Source organism: Scardinius erythrophthalmus (genome assembly GCF_964197995.2).
Source record: "Scardinius erythrophthalmus genome assembly, chromosome: 2".
NCBI lineage: Eukaryota > Metazoa > Chordata > Actinopteri > Cypriniformes > Leuciscidae > Scardinius > Scardinius erythrophthalmus.
Window position 1 is genome coordinate 4,572,253 of NC_138222.1, and position 20,001 is coordinate 4,592,253.

The 20,001-nt window shown below is 39.6% G+C and overlaps 1 protein-coding gene across 1 annotated transcript in view; it reads left to right on the plus strand.

Annotated features, from left to right (window-relative positions):
* Window positions 1–20,001, plus strand: part of adamts7 (a disintegrin-like and metallopeptidase (reprolysin type) with thrombospondin type 1 motif, 7) — a 75,990-nt gene that overhangs the window by 26,088 nt on the left and 29,901 nt on the right. The window contains exons 9-15 of the mRNA XM_081351459.1: window positions 1,749–1,893; window positions 7,701–7,793; window positions 7,911–8,056; window positions 12,452–12,621; window positions 14,409–14,542; window positions 18,984–19,104; window positions 19,245–19,489. Of these exons, the coding sequence (XP_081207585.1) occupies window positions 1,749–1,893; window positions 7,701–7,793; window positions 7,911–8,056; window positions 12,452–12,621; window positions 14,409–14,542; window positions 18,984–19,104; window positions 19,245–19,489 (1,054 nt within the window). The remainder of the gene's footprint in view (window positions 1–1,748; window positions 1,894–7,700; window positions 7,794–7,910; window positions 8,057–12,451; window positions 12,622–14,408; window positions 14,543–18,983; window positions 19,105–19,244; window positions 19,490–20,001) is intronic.

The following is a 20,001-nucleotide window of genomic DNA, read 5'->3' on the forward strand; positions in this document are numbered from 1 at the left end:
ATTGAAGAAGCTTTTATTTCATCTTACTTAGACATGTTATTGCCAGATATAGAAGAACAACTGATGTTTTTAAGCATTTTATGTACCGTCTGCTATGCTATTATAAAGATCTTACATTGCAAGCAATCACAACATCATAATTTCTGGACATATACTGTAAATAACTGTGACAAATTGTGTTATTTTTCTCAGTTCGGCCCTCTGAGGTGTTTTTTCCTCCTGAAGTGTGAGCTCATATTCTCAATATTTCATACGCGACTGAAAAAAAAGAGTTTATGTACAATTAATTTCCCATAATATCATTACCTGTGTGTTAGATTCAGTAAATTCGTCCTCTTTTCATTCCAGTTAAAATTTCTGTTAATGTCTTTTTTGTGCGTATTGAAAGGCCCTGTAAATGATATTGACTTGTAGATGTAATATACACACTTAAGCTGGTTGTTTTTCTAAAAAATATGGAATGTGTTACAGGGAATTTGAGGAAAGGACCATGTGGTTTGGGAGGCTTACAGACAGATGGCATGTGTCCCGAAGAAACCTCTCCTTGTTGTCTGAACAGTTTAGTCTTTACTCAATTGTTGGCTTTTAAAAGTATATTGGCAGCACCATGTCTCCAATTACCCCATGTGTCAGTTTTAGCTGTTGTGTGTTTTTCTCCTGTATTATTTGAGTTTTAGTACAAAAACTGAATTAAAGGCTGACATGCTGTCCTCTTTGACTTGAAGAGTTTTGTTTAGAAACTAAATATTGTACCAAAATAGATTTTTTATTTTTTTTTTTTTTTATGGCTGGAAGGTTTTCTATGTAGTTGAGCTGTTTTTTCTTGTACTTTGTAGAATAGCATCTGGCAAAAATTTAACTAAAGTGATATTTAGTATCACCAGTGGAAATAATTTTTGGTGAGCATTTTCAGCAATCTGCGCTGCAAGTTTTGAGGGCTTATGTAATTTTTTCAGATTGCTGAAATGGCACTCAGTCTCGTTCACTGTGAGTGAATTTTCTGTCATCTTTGCAGGACTGTGATATGAAGAGTGTGCAAAGAAACATATTTTATCAACTGTGTGAAATTGAATAGCACATAACAGGCACAATACCGCTATGAACATGAATATCTATGGGTTCAATATGCTTCCATGACTAAACTTAAATTTACACAGAGTTTTCAAATGTTTTTGGAGAGCGTTTTCAAAAAGCTTGATTTTGGACGCAAGGCCAAAACAGAGAGAAAAAAAAAGATGTGTTTTCAAACAAAAATGTATTAGTCAAGTCAACTTTATTTATATAACGCTTTTTATAATACAGATTGTTACAAAGCAGCTTTACAGTGATAACAGGAAAATAATGCGACAAAATTTGTTTCTAGTAGAAAATAGCATCACAGTCCAGCTTAAGTAAGTTGAGTGATGGTTAATTTTTTTGTAAAAAAGTTATTAATTTAGTTAATTGATATATAGCCGTTCTGGAGAAAACAGTAATGTCATCGTCCAGCTCAGTTCAGTTCTCATATAATGGTGTCAATGCAGGCAGATCAATAATACTGTTGAATATTAAATGTCCCCAACTAAGCAAGCCAAAAGCCAAAGGCGACAAGGCCTCAAAAAAGGCCTTATTTATTTATTTATATATTTATTTATTTATATTTTAGATCGAAGCAGCTGTTTAGTAAAGATAATGTAATATTGGAACCTATGAAAGTACTGAAGTGAGAATGAGTTTCCTGAGGTGTGTTTGTGTGTTGTTCTCCGCAGTCGAGGCTGGGGCTGGTGTCTGGATGATCCTCCCGTCAGAAACGAGCTGTCGAAGCGTTCGTCTCCCGCCGGTGTCCTGTACAGCGCCGCTCACCAGTGCAAGCTCCAGTACGGGTCAAACTCACTGCTCTGTGACGACGTAGACGTAAGATTTTCCCCTTAAACCCACAAATACCTCCCATTCCCCCTCCAGACACATGTATGATGCCAAACTACTGGGGAAAATGGGTCAGAGGTGTACACAAGTGCAAACAGCGTTCTTAAATTATCTGTTTATGAAGTGCAGCTGGAGCGAGACGTTTTCTGCTGGGAACTGTAAAAAAAAGTAGGCTATAATGTAACCTATTAAAAATATATTAGCGCTTCTTCTTAAGGCCCTTTCGTTCTTCAGTTAGGGGTACAAAGAAGTTAGAAATACGAAGTTAGCGAACGTCCCGACACTGATGAGAGTGAGGTTTAGATGAATATGTAAATATGTGCTAACAAAATAAACACAACAAAAATGACAGAAAACAGCTTTTAAGAAAGCATCTGATCATAGCGATATGAATGCAATTCAGCACTCCTGTAAAGTCACGTTTATTTATAAAAAGCACTTTATTTAAAAGCAAGCAGCTTTACAGTAATTACACATGAAAAAACTCTCAGGGCCCTATCTTGCACCCAGCGCAATTGACTTTGTACACCGACGCATGTATCATTCCTATTTTGCACCCGCGCAAAGCGGACTTTTCCCTCCACAGAGGCACGTCGGTAAATTAGGGAATGAACTTGCGCTCCCGGGGGCGGTTCAGCGAAAAGAGGAGGCGTGTTCCGGCGCAAACGCTCCCTGGTGCTATTTTGCAGTTTCAGAAAACAATTCCGCCACAGACCAGGAAAAACCCAGTCTAAAGTCAGTGGTGCGTTCAGATGCTATTTTAAGGGCGCATGCTTGGCCATAATGTAGCGTGTGCACAACGCTCGTATACTTTGCTTCTCTCATCTACACACAGACGCAGCAGTTTTTGCAAACCATACATAATTACAAGGAAAAATATTCCACATGAGGGAAATCATTGTTGTGTCCATGAAGATGTGAAAAAATAGGCATAAATCGAGCTTACACATTTACAAAAATTATTATACGCCTGTTTAACCGAAGCTAATTTGGGTGTTTCTCCATCTCCATACAATGTCACTTCTCTGTGTTTTACGGCCCTGACGAGAACGTCGGTCTCCTCTGCAGTGAACCGCGCCTGGCAAATGTGAGATGACGCTCTGATTGGTTTATTTCACGTTACACCCAAACCACACCTATGAGTAATGTAGCTACTCCAGACCAACCCATTTTAGATTTGCGTCGGGCGTTGAGTCATTTATCCTGCCGGTATAATAGCAACAGCGCCCGAGATCCACCCACAAAGTTACTTGCATTTCGCGTTTGATACTTGCTTTTCAGAACGTTAAAATAGGGCCCTCAGTGTCTCTTTCAATAAGAATTAAAACTTAGATTTCTACTATCAAGCGTCTATCAAGTGTGTTGATGTTTTTACTCGCGTCTGACCTCGACGAACTGAACAGAAGAAATGAACCGGAGAAGAGTTACACGTAAAAGGGCGGAGCCTCAGAGACACACCCACCTATTGCATCATCACCACGGACCAATGGGAGTTCGAAGGCGTTTACCAGCCGGTTTAGTTATAAATAACTTTTCTGGAAAATACTAAATGAACTTTATTTTGGCCTGATTTTGTTCGAAATGACATCACGGCAAATTCATTCTTCGATTTTGCTTGAAAGTATACTTTACTGTGAAGCCGGAGTTCAGGTTGCGTAATTCCTGTGCATGACTTTCTTTCATCCATGTAACAGAAAAGAAGAAAAATAGTCGCACAATATGGTGACCAGCTATGCTGGTCTTTTCAACAAAGACGTCTGTTGGGATGCTGCTCTGAATTTGATCTCATTAGGGAAACTTTCCCATTAAGCAACTCATGTACTTCCAGGCCCATGGGCTTCTTAAATGTTCTCACTGTTATATTGTGAAGGATTCAACAAAAACCTCTATTAGTTCAAGTGTCTGGTAAGGCATAGACCACACACACACTTTTCCATCACAGAGGAAGTCTCAGTTACTTACATCAGTACCATCTGATTCCCAGCTGTTTCAGTGGGAAAACAAAAGCACATCATTAGTATAGCAGGGCTTATGGTCCAGCTAGAAGAACTATACTTTGTAAATGGTTTAACATAAAGAGCTTTTTACCTTGAATATGTTTCACCTACATTAAGCTAGCTAAACAAAGAGGGGGAAAACAGCATATCTTGTTTGAATGGCATCCTGCAGAATTAAAATAGGGAAAGGGCATCAGATTGCAGGGTTGTATGTCGGTCATGTATGTCAAGTCGCATCAGTGACGTTTTCTGCTTTCTGCTTTCTGCTGATAGATACTAGCCATCGTTCAATTACTGTCCAAATGTCACAGACACACCGGAAGAGTTGTCACTCGCTCCTTCGGACACAGATAAAGCCAGACTTCAGTTTCCTTATCAGGGCTGTTACAGTTCAAGAAATGAAACAGAGGAAATTGCAGAGGTTTAGAAATGCAATTAATGTTTGTGTTTGGTACACAAGATTTGCCATTTCGTGAATGTTTTGAGAACATTAATGCTCTTATAGATATTTACAGCACACACACACACACAAAAAAAGTAGTGTTATGGATTTAGATAGGAAAAGTCTTAAAGGTGCCCTAGAATTTGAAATTAAATTCATCTTGGCATAGTTAAATAACAAGAGTTCAGTACATGGACATGACATACAGTGAGTCTCGAACACCATTGTTTTCTCCTTCTTATTTAAATTTCGTTTTTGAAAAACACCCCTGAAAAATAGGCGAATCTCCACATAACACCGAATGTGACGCAACATTCGGAGTCATTAATATGTACGTCTCCAAAAATTTGCATATGCCAGCCCATGTTCAAGGCCAGGCGGAACTGCGCAGCCGAATCATCGACCGGATCATTTTTCTTCGAGAGACATCATGGCTTGCAAACGAGTGAAGCATGGCAGTTGCTCAGTGTTTGGATGTACAAATGAACACAAAGGTATTTTTTTAGTTCCTTCATCCGAGCCTCTGGAGAACCAGTGGGTTATGTGAATGTCTGATGTGTAATTGTTCAAGTTCAGACAGATAATCGTTCTCTCAAAGTCGTTCAATACCGTTTATGCATCAGTAAATCAAGCCAGTGACTAAACGATCAACTTCACGTCGTTTCTCTTAGTAGGATGAAAATAATCTTACTTAAACTGTGATTAATATACAGAAAGCGATCAAAGAACAATCCCTTTCCAATCGCCCAAGCTGTCAATCACACAGCGCGAGTTTATCTGGACACTTGCCAAAACTCGTTATGAAATCAATGACGCTGTTACACTGCACAACGAAGCTCTTACTGTACATACATCATGTTTGCATTAGTGAAATCATTAGTGAGAGTGCAGAAACTGCGTTGCAATGATAAGATCAACAGGCTTACACTGAAGTCTCACAGCAGCCAATCACAGCAGTGGGCGTTTACACTGAAGTCTCACAGCAGCCAATCACATCAGTGGGCGTTTACACTGAAGTCTCACAGCAGCCAATCACAGCAGTAGGCGTTTACACTGAAATCTCACACAGACACGCCCCTTCAAACAGAGCGTTCAAATCAGAGGCTAAAATCAGGCTAGGAAAAATGCCTTTTATTTCTAAATTATAACAAATTTTGATCTAAAAAACATACTAACATTACAAGGGCACCCCAGGAAACATTCAATGCAATGGCACCTTTAAGGGTCTATGATTGGATCATTATTGCAGTGATTATTATGTTTCCATCATGTTATATGTTTGGCAACAGTTCTTCTAACCCTAATAGGTGGAGTGTGTTGCTTTAAAACTTATGCGTCAATTAAAAAAATGTACACATAGTGGTCAAATATGTCATTAAATGTGTCAAGAGTGTCATATAAGCTATCCTTACAAGCTTAACATTTGTATATGTATATAAGCTTGATATAAAAGGAATATGGACAATTCATTCTACCGAACTACACGCAGAATTACTACTCACAGGTCAGTTTATTAGACAAATTAAACTTGAGGTAACGCAGCGCTGTTTCACTTGGTCTAACATTACACTATCACACTAAACTGCATTTAAATGTGTTTAAATTTATGTGTTAGTTTGTCTGTATGAGACTAGCAGTAAACTAGATCAACATTAGAATAACATACAGATCATATTCTAACATTTTATCATTGTTGAACTATATAACATTGATTAGTTTTATGTAAATGTGCTCACCTGTTTAATAAAGTGCAGGAGTGGTCGAAGTCTCGGACGTGGCGCTCTCGTTTATATACTGTCTATGGGAGCTCTCGGCATCTCGAAAACACCGCGCTGATATTGATTCTCGTTTTAGTTCTCCTTTTTTATCCAAAGTCTGCTTGCCATGGTCCATAATGTTTGAACGAAATAACAACAGCGTGCAAATAGACATTGCGAACTACAAAGTTGTCCACGTCTGTCACTTTGGTTACTATCAGACGGCTCTGGTTCATAGCTCTGGTTGCTATGGCAGCACGAGCGGAAACCAGGGACAACACGGATATGACGCCATTGGCGGCGACAAAACGGAAATAAAGAAACGGTCCGTGTCTTCGAATTAAATTACAAATTTCTCCTGGTTTGAAAGTTGTTGGAAACAGTCGGGATAATGTAAGTACACAACTAAAAAATATATATAACATAGATATAGTGATTTTTGCTATTTTTAAAGCAAAAAAGTTACATATTGTGCCTTTAAGTTTATGAAAATGATTTATGAACAATATTTTATATGAAATATATATTTTATGAAACATGTTGAACTCTAAAACTGCTAGAAAATCAAAGCCATACATTTAAACAAATTTGAGGTTGATATCTCAATAAATTTGCTTTCAGTAAGATTTTGTTTGGGTGCATTACCAAATTTCCCCCTTTAGATGCTATAAAATTATTTAAAAACATTTATGAAGACACATTATGGCTATATTCTAGGATGATAATATCAAGATTCATCAGGCTCAAACTGTGAAAGAATGGTTGTGAGGAGCATGAAGAGTCATTTCCACACATGAATCGGCTCCTTAAACTCATTGAAAGTCTTTGGGATGTTCTGGAGTAGTCTTTACAGAGCGCTGGACTCTTGCATTGACAATACAAGATCTGGAACAAATATTGATGTACCTCTTGATGGGAAAAACATCACAACATTTATCAAGAGGTGCATCAATTTTTGGTCAAGATCTTGTACTGGCAATGCAAGAGTCAAGCGCTCTGTAATTATATGGTTCCATAATATAACAGATATATTAAAAAGCACATTAAAAATGCAATCTACACAGCCAATGACATCTAAAGTATTTTAATATTTTGGACAGAATTTGGACAGAATTTAAAATAAAAAAGTTTACAAGTCTTGATTTTTTTTTACATTTATAGTAAGTTGTTTTGTCTTTAAATATTACTAATATTTGAAAAATAATTGTCTCTCAAATACATTTCCTCAAACGTCTGTGTTTCTCATTCATACTTCTTTTTATATATATATATATATATATATAAATTGAGTCATTTTAATGTAAAATGAACTTTCCCAAAAACTTTGACAAACACATTGCAAACATCAGATTTGATAGTTAACACTAAAAATATTGGATAATTTGCACTTTTAACGATCTCCGATATTTAGAATTTGGACTGCAGTACTATTTCCAGATTCCAGAATAATTGTATCTCGGCCAAATATTGTCCTTTCCTAACAAGCCATACATCAATGGAAAGCTTATTTATTCAGCTTTCATATGAAAAAATGGAACCATGTGTCCAGGGTCACATATTGTAATTGATTGAAACCCTTGAAATGACTGCCCCCTTCAGAATATGTGCAGCACCCTGTGGTGTACCGTGGGCTCGACCTGCCACTCCAGGCTGGACGGTGCCGTGGATGGGACCAAGTGTGGGGAGGACAAGGCAAGCCGGGATTTCTGTGGGATTTTCATTTCCCTGCATGCAGTTCACCTGCTAGTTCTCATTCCCAGTTCCTTGGACTCTGACTTACTGAAGATCTTGGATGTTTGTTTTTGTCAGTGGTGTTTTGACGGGGAGTGTGTGGTGATGGGTTCTCAGCCTGAAAGCGTGAATGGAGGCTGGGATTCGTGGAGCGACTGGTCCGAGTGCACCAGGACCTGCGGCACGGGTGTTCAAAATGCCCAGAGGGACTGTGTCAACCCAGTGTGAGTTTCCTGGTTTCCTCTGTTTCCAGTTCCAGAAAAAAAAAATTATGACACATACACACACACACGCACGCACGCACGCACGCACGCACACACACACACACACACACACACACACACATACACATAATTTTTTTTTTTCACTTTACTGTGATAAACCACAAGCCATGGGAGTAGCTATTTTTATCATTGATTGTCTGGGAAAAGGCTAGCATGTTTATGGTCGACAGGGAAATGATTGCACTTATTTCTCACCAGAATGTCAGCAGAATGTTTGAGTGTGTGTTTATTTTGTAGACATCAGTTTTGTAAGCCTTTATATATAATGCATTATAAACTTATTTTAATGCATTAGTTATACCTTGGGCAAAACTTTTTTTTCTTACATGTAGTTGCAATAGTATAACTTTAAATTGCACATAATTATATGCATCTAACCCTAAACCACACCATTATCCTAACACTAACCCTGTAGTAAGTACATGTAGTTGATTACTATTATAAATGTATAATTGCATTGTAATGAGGACACCATAAAATAAATGGTTACAGTCTAATAATACATTTAAGTACTGAGTAATAATCAACTACTATAGGGTTAGGATTAGGTTTAGTTGCATGTATTTATGCATAATGTTAAGTTAGTGCTAACTACACGTAACGTTTAACAAGGACACTGAAATAAAGTGTTACCAAATAAAGTGTAACCGGTTACACTTTATTTTAAGCTATTTTTGTTTCTGTAATTATACATTTAAAGGGGTCATATAATGCCATTTTTGTACAAGCTAATATGATTCTTTAGGGTCTAAATTAAAAGTTTGTAATATACTTTAATTAAAAATTCTCATTAGTATTGTAAGAAAACACTCGTTTTACCTGGTCAAAAACATCTCTGTTTTCAGCACACCGTTTCAGTGCATGTGTCTTTAAATGATAATGAGCTTTGCTCACCCCGCCCCACTGCTCTGTTCGTACACCGTTTGTAATAATAACACAATAACCATAACGCGTTGTTCATTATAAACGTGGGATTATGAATTATATTGAGAACGTCGTGAGCTTACCCTGAGTGTAAACCTTAGCCGCATTCATCGTGAAGCTTAATCGAAAGATTAATCAAAAGATTAATATAAATATTAATATAAAGGTTAAAGGTGCTGTAAGCGATCCCGGGAGACGTTACTTCTTGTTGACATTCGAATTGTTGTCAATCAAAACGGAGGCTAGCTAGACCCTCCCTCCTCCTCATCCCGTCTCCTCCCTCCTCCCCTCCCTTCCGACATAAAGGAAAGTAGTACAAAGTTAAGTCACTACAAAACACTCCCAAATAGTCACTACAAACAAAGTTAAGTTTTACTGACACTTCATTTAATGAGTAATGTCGCCAAGTTAGATAAATGCTTTTATATATTGCAGAACAGAATGCAGAAAAAGAGAAACATTATCTTAAAATCGTCCCGCCACCTGAGGTTATAAATATCTCCCATACAAGGACGCAATAATAGCATGATAACGTTCGCGTTTCCCAGTGAGCATAAACAACGGCGGCGGCGTAAACAAATTTAGTCAAAGTTGTCAATAGCCTATAAATGAACATTCAAATTCATAACAAACAGTGAGTGAAAACAATCATTCACACAAATTGTCGCCCTACTGTGAATTTGCTTGATCATTTACAATAGAGATTGATCGCTGCTAGAAACATACATGTTGTATTCACCAAAGTTAACGCTGACTGCATAGATCTAGCTAATTACATCCTTGTGTTGGTTTAGCGAACATGAACGTCAGTTTAGAAAGAAAAGTGGATTTACCTGTTCTGCAAAAACAGAGCAACTGAATGTCGGATTGGAAGCCCTTCTGCCGGCGGAGTTCTCGCCACCTTTCGAAGGTTTTTCCGATGTAAATTCGGGACTTCGTGCGTTCCTTATCCTTGTCCCTCTTCTTTGCAATTTGTTCATCGGAACGTCGTCTCTTTGGTCGTGTGTCGGCCATAATTCAAACTTCCCTCTTCATGCTTCTCTGTTCTCTCTCCTCCACACACCCCCTTCAAGTGCACGCGCACTAACCCCCCAAACCCCACCCTCCAATACTTCTTGCCAGTGATTGGCTGGAGCTCTGTTTGTTATGTTTCGGGGTGCGGGTGAGCACAGTTTGTTTTTGTTGCCGTTTGTGGAGCCTGTGGTGTCTAGAGAGACCGCGTTTTTTTACAGTGTGTTCAGGGGACAGGCAGCTAGCGGATAGTGAGGAGATGTTTGCTGTATGTGACAAAAAATGTTTTGGCCTAAAAAACGCGTCGCATCACTTACAGCACCTTTAATAAAACGTTACACTCACTTCTTCTTCTGGGGGTGCAGCAGGAACACGAATAGTTGGTACCGATCCTTTTTTCAGGAGCAGCTTCTTAGCAAAACCAGCTTTATACTGACCCTCGTTTGTAAAGCAGTCTGGTGAAATGATTCGCACAAACATGAAAGCATTGACGTTGATCGCGGGGAATATTCGCTTCGAAAACAAACTCAGCCACTGCGTCTTCAGCGGTTCGGATTTAGGAACATCAAAATGATGCTGTGTTCATTATTACACCCAAGAACAGAACAATCGCTTAGACGCTATTCTGCTCATAGACAGTGCTCAGTGTATCAACAATGAACGCGCCGGTCCGCGCGGACTATGATTGACAGCTCGCTCACAAGTGAGGGCGGGTCTGTGTTGAAACGCTGCTGTCAATCAACAATCGTGGGAGGGGCGTCGATTTTGAGACGTCACAAAATCGAACGGCTTGATTTGAGATGGGGGAAAACATATAAGAAGATTTAAAAAAGACCACTGGATGGATTTTTATCATTTTATGATGGTTGTGTACAGGCACTGCCAACACACATTTCAGTACAATCAACTTGTAAAGGTGCATGTACCATTATATGACCCCTTTAAGAACTGAGTAATATTAATTAACTACATGTACTGTACTTACTTGTTAGGTTAGGTTTTGGGTTTGGTTTAGTTGCATGTAATTATGCACAAGTTATAGTTATTATTACTACAGTAACTACATGTAACATGTATAACAATAACAGTGTAAAAATAAAGTGTTGCCATGTAACGTAAGCCTTGTAATGCATTGTATTGTCTCATGAGTAATTGAAACCACAGTTATAATACATTACAATACTTATGTTATGCCTTTAAAGAGTATAGTGCATTTAAACATGACAAACAACCAATTTCAGATGTAACAAGGAATCTGCAAATAATATAATGCATTTTAGTGTTGGTTACAAATATATAATGCATTATATTGTGCATTATGAATATCTTTATAATGCATTATACATAAAGGCTTTAAGTAAAGTATTACCATCATTTTATACTTCAGTATAACCTCAGTCATCCTCAATGGCCTTTATGTGTCTCTGTGGTTCTGATAAACTGTTAAATGATGAGAAATTGTGATTGCATACAATATTGGAGAGCATCGCTAGACCAATAAAAAAAAGTCTCTGTCTCTGGTCCACATGTTCAGAGTTTGTGAAGTATAATCCTTTCATTGTATTTGGCTTAGCTTGCAGTTCTCTATTCTGGCAGATGGTTTGCACCCGAAGCAAGTTTTTAAAGATGGTGATGGTTATAGAAACAGGCTGTGACCCACTTGTGAATGCATCTCTAAGATGTTGTAATTGATGGAAAGCATGTGCAACATCTGCATCAGATTTCAGAAGAACTTTTCAAGGATGTGGGAAAAAGATATACTACTTCCATGTACTTCTTATAACAACAATTATCTTCCATTAAGAGAAAAAAAAACTTAACAGTTTGATTTTATGCTAAAATAATAAGCTTTAAAGGTATAGCGGAGGATGTTTTACTTCCTGGTGGGTTACCTAAACTATTGGTCCTCCTAATTATCAATCATTCTGGTGAATCAATCAAACTTTTCAAAAAGTGGAGAGGGCGGGTCTTATCTAAAATTTTGAAAGATCCTCCGCTATACCTTTAAGATGTTTGAGTTGCCTACCATTATGTGACTTGACACAAGCACCAATGATTGTCTTGTATTGTATGCACAAAAATAGCTAAAATATTCTTCAAATATCTTCTGTTTCATAGAAAAATTAAATATTTTAGTTCAACTATTTCTTTAAAACCCACTTTGCAACCACCCAGAACACACACGCAATCATGCCAGCGAGTTTTGCACAACTCAGAAATATGTTTTTAATTGCGTTTAGAGCCGATGGCTGCTTTGACAAGGTGATCTAGACATTTTATACCAATTTCAAGCTTTTTGACTAGCCTATATTTGTCTTTTTTGTGAATATTTCTACAAATAACAAGTGATTTTGAATGACCTAATGACGTTTTAAATGTTGCATGCTTTTTTTTTTTTAGACCCAAGTATGGCGGTAAATACTGTCTCGGAGAGCGCCGCAGATATCGAACCTGTAACCATGACCCCTGCCCTGTGGACCAGCCCAGCTTCAGATACATCCAGTGTACCCGCTTTAACACAGTCCCTTATAAGGGGAAGTTTTATAAATGGACGCATGTGAATAACAGAGGTGAGCATTGTGCCACTACATAGAGCTGCACAATTAATCGTTAAAAGCTTGAGATCTCGATTCAAACACCCACGTGATCTCATACCTAAATGACAACGATTCGCCTCTGTCTATTAAAGGTATAGCGGAGGATCTTTCCGAATTTTAGATAAGAACCGCCCTCTCCACTTTTTGAAAAAATGCACATGCGCACAACACTCTACCTGCTCCCGAGAGGGAACGCCTATTAACGTGTGCGAGGTTCTCCTCGTGCACGCTCTGTTTACAAATTGCTGTCGGCATCGCTCATACAAGATTACTTTCCAAAAGAAGATTTGCACTTTTTCTCCAAATAGCATGCCAAACTTTACCTGTCGAGTAGAAACTTCGCGACTGAGGCATCAGTGGGAAGCCCAACATGTGTTATCAGCGCACGCCATCGTGTGAAACAATCTCCCAAAAACACTCTGATCTTGTTTCTCTCTTCTGAGGCCTTTCTCTTCTTCTCATACAGTTCGTACAAACTTTTTCTCTTGCGACCCTCAGACATTTTCAAAGGACCCGGTGAAACGGCGAGCTTCAATGAATGGCTTAAACCGTAACTCTAGCTCACCACCACACATAAACACCTGAAAGTGCGCATGCGCAGAAAGCGAAAACTAAGGGACGAGCACGTACGACGGCCTTACGTAAACATATCACCAGAATGATTGACACTTAGGTGGACCAATAGTTTACACTACCCACCCGGAAAAAGAAAATCCTCCGCTATACCTTTAACTCATTGTTTTTGATCATTTTCACAAAAGTTTCATGGCCCCCATAATGTTTGTTGTATGAATATCTGAACATGCATTATGTCAAAAGAAAGAACCCTCTATAAAAAAATAAAATAAAAAAAAGGCTTTATTCTAACTAGCTCGTCCTGGGTCGACGTTTCATTCAGTAACATTAGGCAGTTTTGATTTATATTCTGTTTAAAGTTGATGATCGCGTTATTTTACATATGCATATGACTACATATGAGATCGCTCATTTCAGCATATTCTTCGCATGTGTTTTAATCAGGATATTCAGTACTCTTTTAGAAGAGGCATAATAGCACTCCCTTCCGTCTAACAGTGAAAACACAATGGCGGTGAAGCGTTTTCTTACAAATGATGAAAATTTCCGTCAATGGTGGGGAAAGAGTTAAACCTATGACACAATCACACTGATTCAGATCTGTGTTGGTGCTGTCGCTGATACAGAGAGAGAAGTTGTCATGTATAGGTATTGAAACAGTTTCACAAACAGTCTTTTCAATATCAATATTATAAAAGTTTATAGTTCACTGATGTCTACGGAAGCGATCAAAATAGAGGAAATCACCTTTTGACAGTAACATGGCACTTCAAATAACGATTGTATCGATTACATTGTTACGCCAGTAGGTGGCGACAAGTGACTGTTAAAAAATGTATTTGTCATTGAATCATTCATTCATAAAAAAAAAAAACACTGAGTATTCCAGTAATGAAATGAGTGAATAATTCATTCAACCTGATTTTTAAAAATGATTAATTCAGATTAATTAATTAATAACATTTTAAATGGACTGCAGGATTAAAAAAATGTATCAGAACCTCTAGTAAATTACATGTTATTTTGTTGTCTGTTCAGAATCATGTGAGAATCGTGATCTTAATTTCTCCAGAATGGTGCAGCTCTAGCACTTCATATGTAGTGTGCTGGGGTGATAATGAGAGATTTTGTTGCAGCTCTCTTTAAATAGATGTCATGGAAAGGCTACGTTTGTGTAATTGCAGTTGATCCGTGCGAGCTGCACTGCAGACCCGTGAACGAGCACTTCTCGGAGCGGATGCTAGACACGGTTGTGGACGGGACGCAGTGCTATGAGGGCAGTCAGAGCCGCGACATATGCGTGAACGGCATTTGCAAGGTTGGTAATGGCTTTGACATCTTTGCTCAGTCTCAGACTGTCCTTGTAAATTACTACTTGTCATTTTCATCGCATGCCATTGACAGTCCTGTCAGCTTAAGTATCAGTCAACTGTGAAATGTTATAACACAAGAGCCACAAATAAATATCTGTCCTTGTGTCGACCCCGGGCTGAAATTCATGCATGGTATTGCTGAATACAGAAGAAGAAGCTTGTTTTTGTTACAGTTCTGCTTCTACAGAGCCCCTTTTCACAATATACATTTACATATTTAGCAGACTACAAATATATGTTTCACTGAACCAACCATAGCCTTATTATACTGCTATAGACAGTACAATTGTGGAGATTTTTTAAAGAGAATCTCTTCAGAAGAGAGCTATTTCACTTACGTTTGTCATCTAGCAGAGGATAAAACATGGGAAAACCTGAACACTGGAAACTTATTACGTCAAGGCATGAACGCACCTATAATAATCCTTTCAGTTATAATTTGATGATGTGATCAGATACACATTGTGTAGAAAACTATAAAGTTTACTCTATTCTTCTCCAAGTTCACCGGATAGTGTGTATCCGTTTGGAATCTGATGTAGATTATTTACTGTCCACACTGTGTATCTCAACGGTTCAGATCTGATTTGTGTTTCCCGTGGCGCTCTTTCTGCTCGACCGGCTCAACAACACATCCTTGTTTCTGCAGCAACATTCAGCAAGTTTTCTATAACAACGTCTGCCATGTTAACATTTTACGTGGTGTGAGAAAGTGGCATAAACCACACGAAATCCGGATCCGCTCAAAATGGATTTGTATGTGATTTTTTTTTTTTTTTGTGCCGGTCACATTTTCTAAATACAATCGGATTCAAATTGGATTTGTAAAAAAATGTAAATTCCCTTTCGAAAGGGAATTCGCACTGCGTCGATGACGCTTTGGGGAACGCCTCCACGTGAACCGGTGTCTGAAATGCTTATCCAATCAAGCATTGACATCACTACTGCGACCCGGAAGTATATAAGGGGAGCCTGGAGAACATGTCAACATCTTTTCGTCTTCAGGGACTGTTTTGTTTGTACGCTTCAACCTGAAACTTCAAAAAGGTAATCATGGCTTGTGAAAAACGCTTCAGGAAGTGTGTGCATCCATGTCTAAGATATTTGATACTTGATGACACACAACTTGTGCGTTTATGGTTTGGGCTCAGAGCACGCACGATCAGGTCCTGAGGGTTCTGCTTGTGCCACTGTGAGTTTTTCCCTTGAGAAAACTCCACTCTCGTCTGCCCTCTTCTCGAGTGAAGAGGGTTAGACATCTGTACCAAGCGGTTTGCTCGCGCTGAGGCAGAGCGGAGACTGGAATCGTGGGGTTATTCAGAGGGAGCTCGCTGAGGAGCTTGAGAGAATTGTTAATCTCTCACGCCCCTCGGAGACTCGCGAGAGTGAGCTGCAGGATGAGGTTGTGTTATCACTAACATCCTCTGATCCAGCAGCGAGAGCTCTGCTGTATATAAAAACAACAGCCCAAGACAGCAGGAAATGGCTGATGAGGGTGAAGAGGATTTACAACCCAAACCCTCACAGCCACCCTGCCCGACGTATGTTTAGCTGTTGAGTGTTACGCGCTTCAGCGAGGCTTCAGTCTTTGGAGCGCGTGAGGGAAGAGACCGCTCATGGCAGACTTGATGAACAGTTATCTCACGGCTGGAGAGGCATCGACACTAAGTGCTCCGGCCCTGATAGGCCTCCATTTTGTGAATGCCGTTTAGGCCACCGCTCTATGGGCAGCAGAATGAGCTCTGTAGGTCTCCTCCCTTTACTAGAGTTTTTTAGTAAGTTTGAATAATAGACCACGGTTCCCTGTTAGAAAGTATTAAGAGGGTGTTAAATAGATAGGATGGCGAATTAGGGCCCTGAAGTTCCCATATATAGGTAGGCTATGCATACCCTTCCCATAGGCCTCCTCTTATGTTAGAGTCGTCAGGCTTATATAGCAGGTAGTGCCAATCTGTGGTTGTGAACAGGTTGGCTTTATTATATGGAAAATTCTCTATTGAGGCCACCGTTCATCTGAGCATCAAACAGACATTCTGTGTGAGATGGCCCTCGTCGGGCAACCTTGATAGCCATCTTAGACTAGAGCAGCAGGTCTCCTCTCACTTTGAGAATCATTTTGAGATTATAGCTCTGAACTTCAGTCGTATAACATTCAGTCAAATATCCCTCACGGGGCCACCTCGAAATCTGGCTTAGGCTTAGTAACAAGGAAAATGGTGGCGGTCTGCTGAGCATTTTCGCCTTTAGCCTGTCAATATCTGAGTTTAGGTTCCTTAGAGCTAGAGCCCATCAGGATATTTTATTCCTGTAAATCTAATTTTTCTTAGTACTGGCCTCCTCTTACTACAAGAGTCGTCTAGCCAAGGCCCGCCTTTTGCACTAGGTGTAAAAATGCTAGTAGTGGTACAGGGTAGATAGCAGCATAGGTAGCAGGCTGTCTTCAAAAAGCCTCCCATGCTGATGTCTCATGGGCGTTTGTCAGGCCTTTCAATCTAGAAAGTAAGAAGCAGTATGCTCAGGCCTCCACCCTTTTGAGATGAGTACTGCAGCATGTATATCTAGCTATGCCTTAAAACTGAAAAAGTTTTTTTTCCACTGATCCCCTTAAATAAAAGAATTCAAGTCATAAGGTTGAATGTCGTTGGCCAGTTTTTGTGGCGTCCATTTACTTGGGTTTAGTAGAGAATGTAAAATCTGTCTTGTAAAAATACAAGGTAATAGGCCTCAACCCTGGTACATTCATTAGGGTCATTCTGATAGTACTTCCCTTGTTAGGGTCATTGTTTAAGAGTCCTTTGCTACCCATAGCTCGTATGATATAACCCTTCACCAACCAGGCTCAGGTAGAGACATATTAGTTACTCCTTCCCATTTGTGATGGTTTAGTACGCTCCCTTAGAACTGAAGCACTGCCTGGGCTGACGCCCGCGACATTCAAAGCTATAGGCCTTATAGAAGGCCTCCACGATAGTCTGGTAGTGTAAGATTGTACTCCACTTGCTTTAAAGGGTTGATAGCACTTCTGCTGAGTACACTGCCTTTTGGCAATGTAAATCTTAGAGCTGGAGGCGCTCCCCTTATTAGGGTCCCTTTCAGAGTGCCCAGCCTTCACAGGGCTCTGAAGCACTGTGTAGATCCAGGATCGAGGAGAGTCACTCCCCACGTTTGCAAGGGTTAGAAAGCGCTATGCTTAGTTCTACTCTCGAGGATGCCCGTCTCTATGATCCGGTCTGTGAGTGATTACTGCCACTATCTGCAGTCCTCCCTATTGGATGCCTCCACAAGTAAGGTTAGAGACTCTGTTTAGAAAGCCTTAGCACTGCCCGGGCTGATGTCCGTGAAAGTCAAAGCTGTAGGCCTTACAGTAGACCTCCTCGATAATCCAGTAGCGTAAGATTGTACTCCCCTTGCTTTAAAGGGTCGACAGCACTTCTGCTGAGTGCCTGTGGGCAATGTTAAATAAGTATAACCAGGCCCACAGAGATGTCTGTGAGAGCACCTGGCTTCTGTGGCTAGCTCTGCTAAGAGTCCTGCTATCAAGTAGTTGAAGGTGGCTCCCCAATGAGTTGGATACTCAGCATTGCAAAGGCATTAACAGTCTGCTGAACAGTCCCTTCAGACGAAAAGATGTTGACATGTTCTCCAGGCTCCCCTTATATACTTCCGGGTCGCACTAGTAGTGATGTCATAGGCTGTCGCTGGCCAATAGGATTGCCGTGATTAGATAAGCGTTTCAGACACCGGTTCACACGGAGGCGTTCCCCAAAGCGTCATCGACGCAGTGTGAACTTCCTTGTTCTTTGGGAACAAAGTTACAGTCGTAACCTGAGCCGATTTGGACTAACAGTCTGAACGAGGCTATAGATGGTGGATTATTTTGACTTGGACAAGTAAGTAAACATTTGCAACCATCCAGTAGATTAATTGCTAAAAGATCGCGATCTAATTCAGATCTAATTCAGATCTGTGTTGGCGCTGCTGACCTTACGACACTGATGTCTACAGTAGCGTTCACAATAGAGAAAATCGCTTTTTGAGTGTAATTGCGCTTCAAATAAATATTGTATCAATTACATAATTTCACCAGTAGGTGGCGACAAGTGACTGTTAAAACAGTTGTTCAGATTAATTAATTAAACATTTTACATAGACTGCAGCAATCAACATTTTCTCAGAACCTCTAGTAAATTACGTTATTTTTTTCATTGCCTGTTTAGAATCGTGAACCATCCAGAATAACATAACAACCACCTAGCAACACCCTAGCAACCACTCAGAACACCCAAACATTATAACAAACAGCATTGAGGATCATACAAACAACAAACTCATGCACTTGTTAAAATTAAATGTATTTTTTTTATCTTTTATATGATTGTGTCACAGTACATAGGCTGTGATTATGAAATCGACTCGGATGCCGTTGAGGATCAATGTGGAGTTTGCCATGGAAATGGATCTACATGCGAGACAGTGAGAAAGACCTTTGAGGACAGCGAAGGGCTCGGTTTGTAAAATGAGTTTCTGTTTATATTTTACTGAAAGTGGCATTCATGTCATAAATATAACATTGCACATTTGTTTTCTTTCTGCCTCATTTGTTTGAATAAGCTGAGTTTTTTTTCTTTCTTTTTTTTCGTCTCCCAGGCTATGTAGACATAGGCCTAATTCCGGAAGGAGCACGAGATATCCGTATTGAGGAAGTCGCAGAGGCTGAGAACTACTTGGCATTACGCAGTAATGACCCCGATAAATATTTCCTGAACGGTGGCTGGACGATCCAGTGGAATGGCGATTATAAGGCAGCAGGAACAGTATTCACTTACGAAAGGACCGGGCAGCTGGAAAACATATCTTCCCCCGGACCGACCATGGAGCCGGTGTGGATTCAGGTACTGACTTCCATGCATTTGAGCAGAATCTAGTATGTCATGTTTGGGGGTTTTGGTTTCAGAAGCACCTGCTAAAGTGTTCTGCTAAACTAGGTCACAGTGTAGTGAATTGATGCCTGAAATGTGGTTTAGAGTTTAAATAGAGGCCTGAAATGGTAAACATAATTTAACATCTAACATTTGTTGCATGGCATGGAAAGGTATACAAACAACTACTTGTACGATAAAGAGAACAGACTGTATTATCCAGGGAAACATTTACAGCTTCATAACAGACAACTGCAGATTTCTCCTAACACAGAGCCTTATCTGCTTATGTAAAGACTTCTGGAAAAATATGGGGTGAGATTTCGGTCACAATTCTGCGCGCGCAAGATCACATTTTGAGCGTGCAAAAGGGCATTTCGCATGCGCGTGAACTGAGTTTTGCGGAGAAATGTTCGTCTCGCAGATAAGAAAATTGCGAAAATTATATTGCGAGCGAACGAAAACCAATTTTGCATTTAAAATAA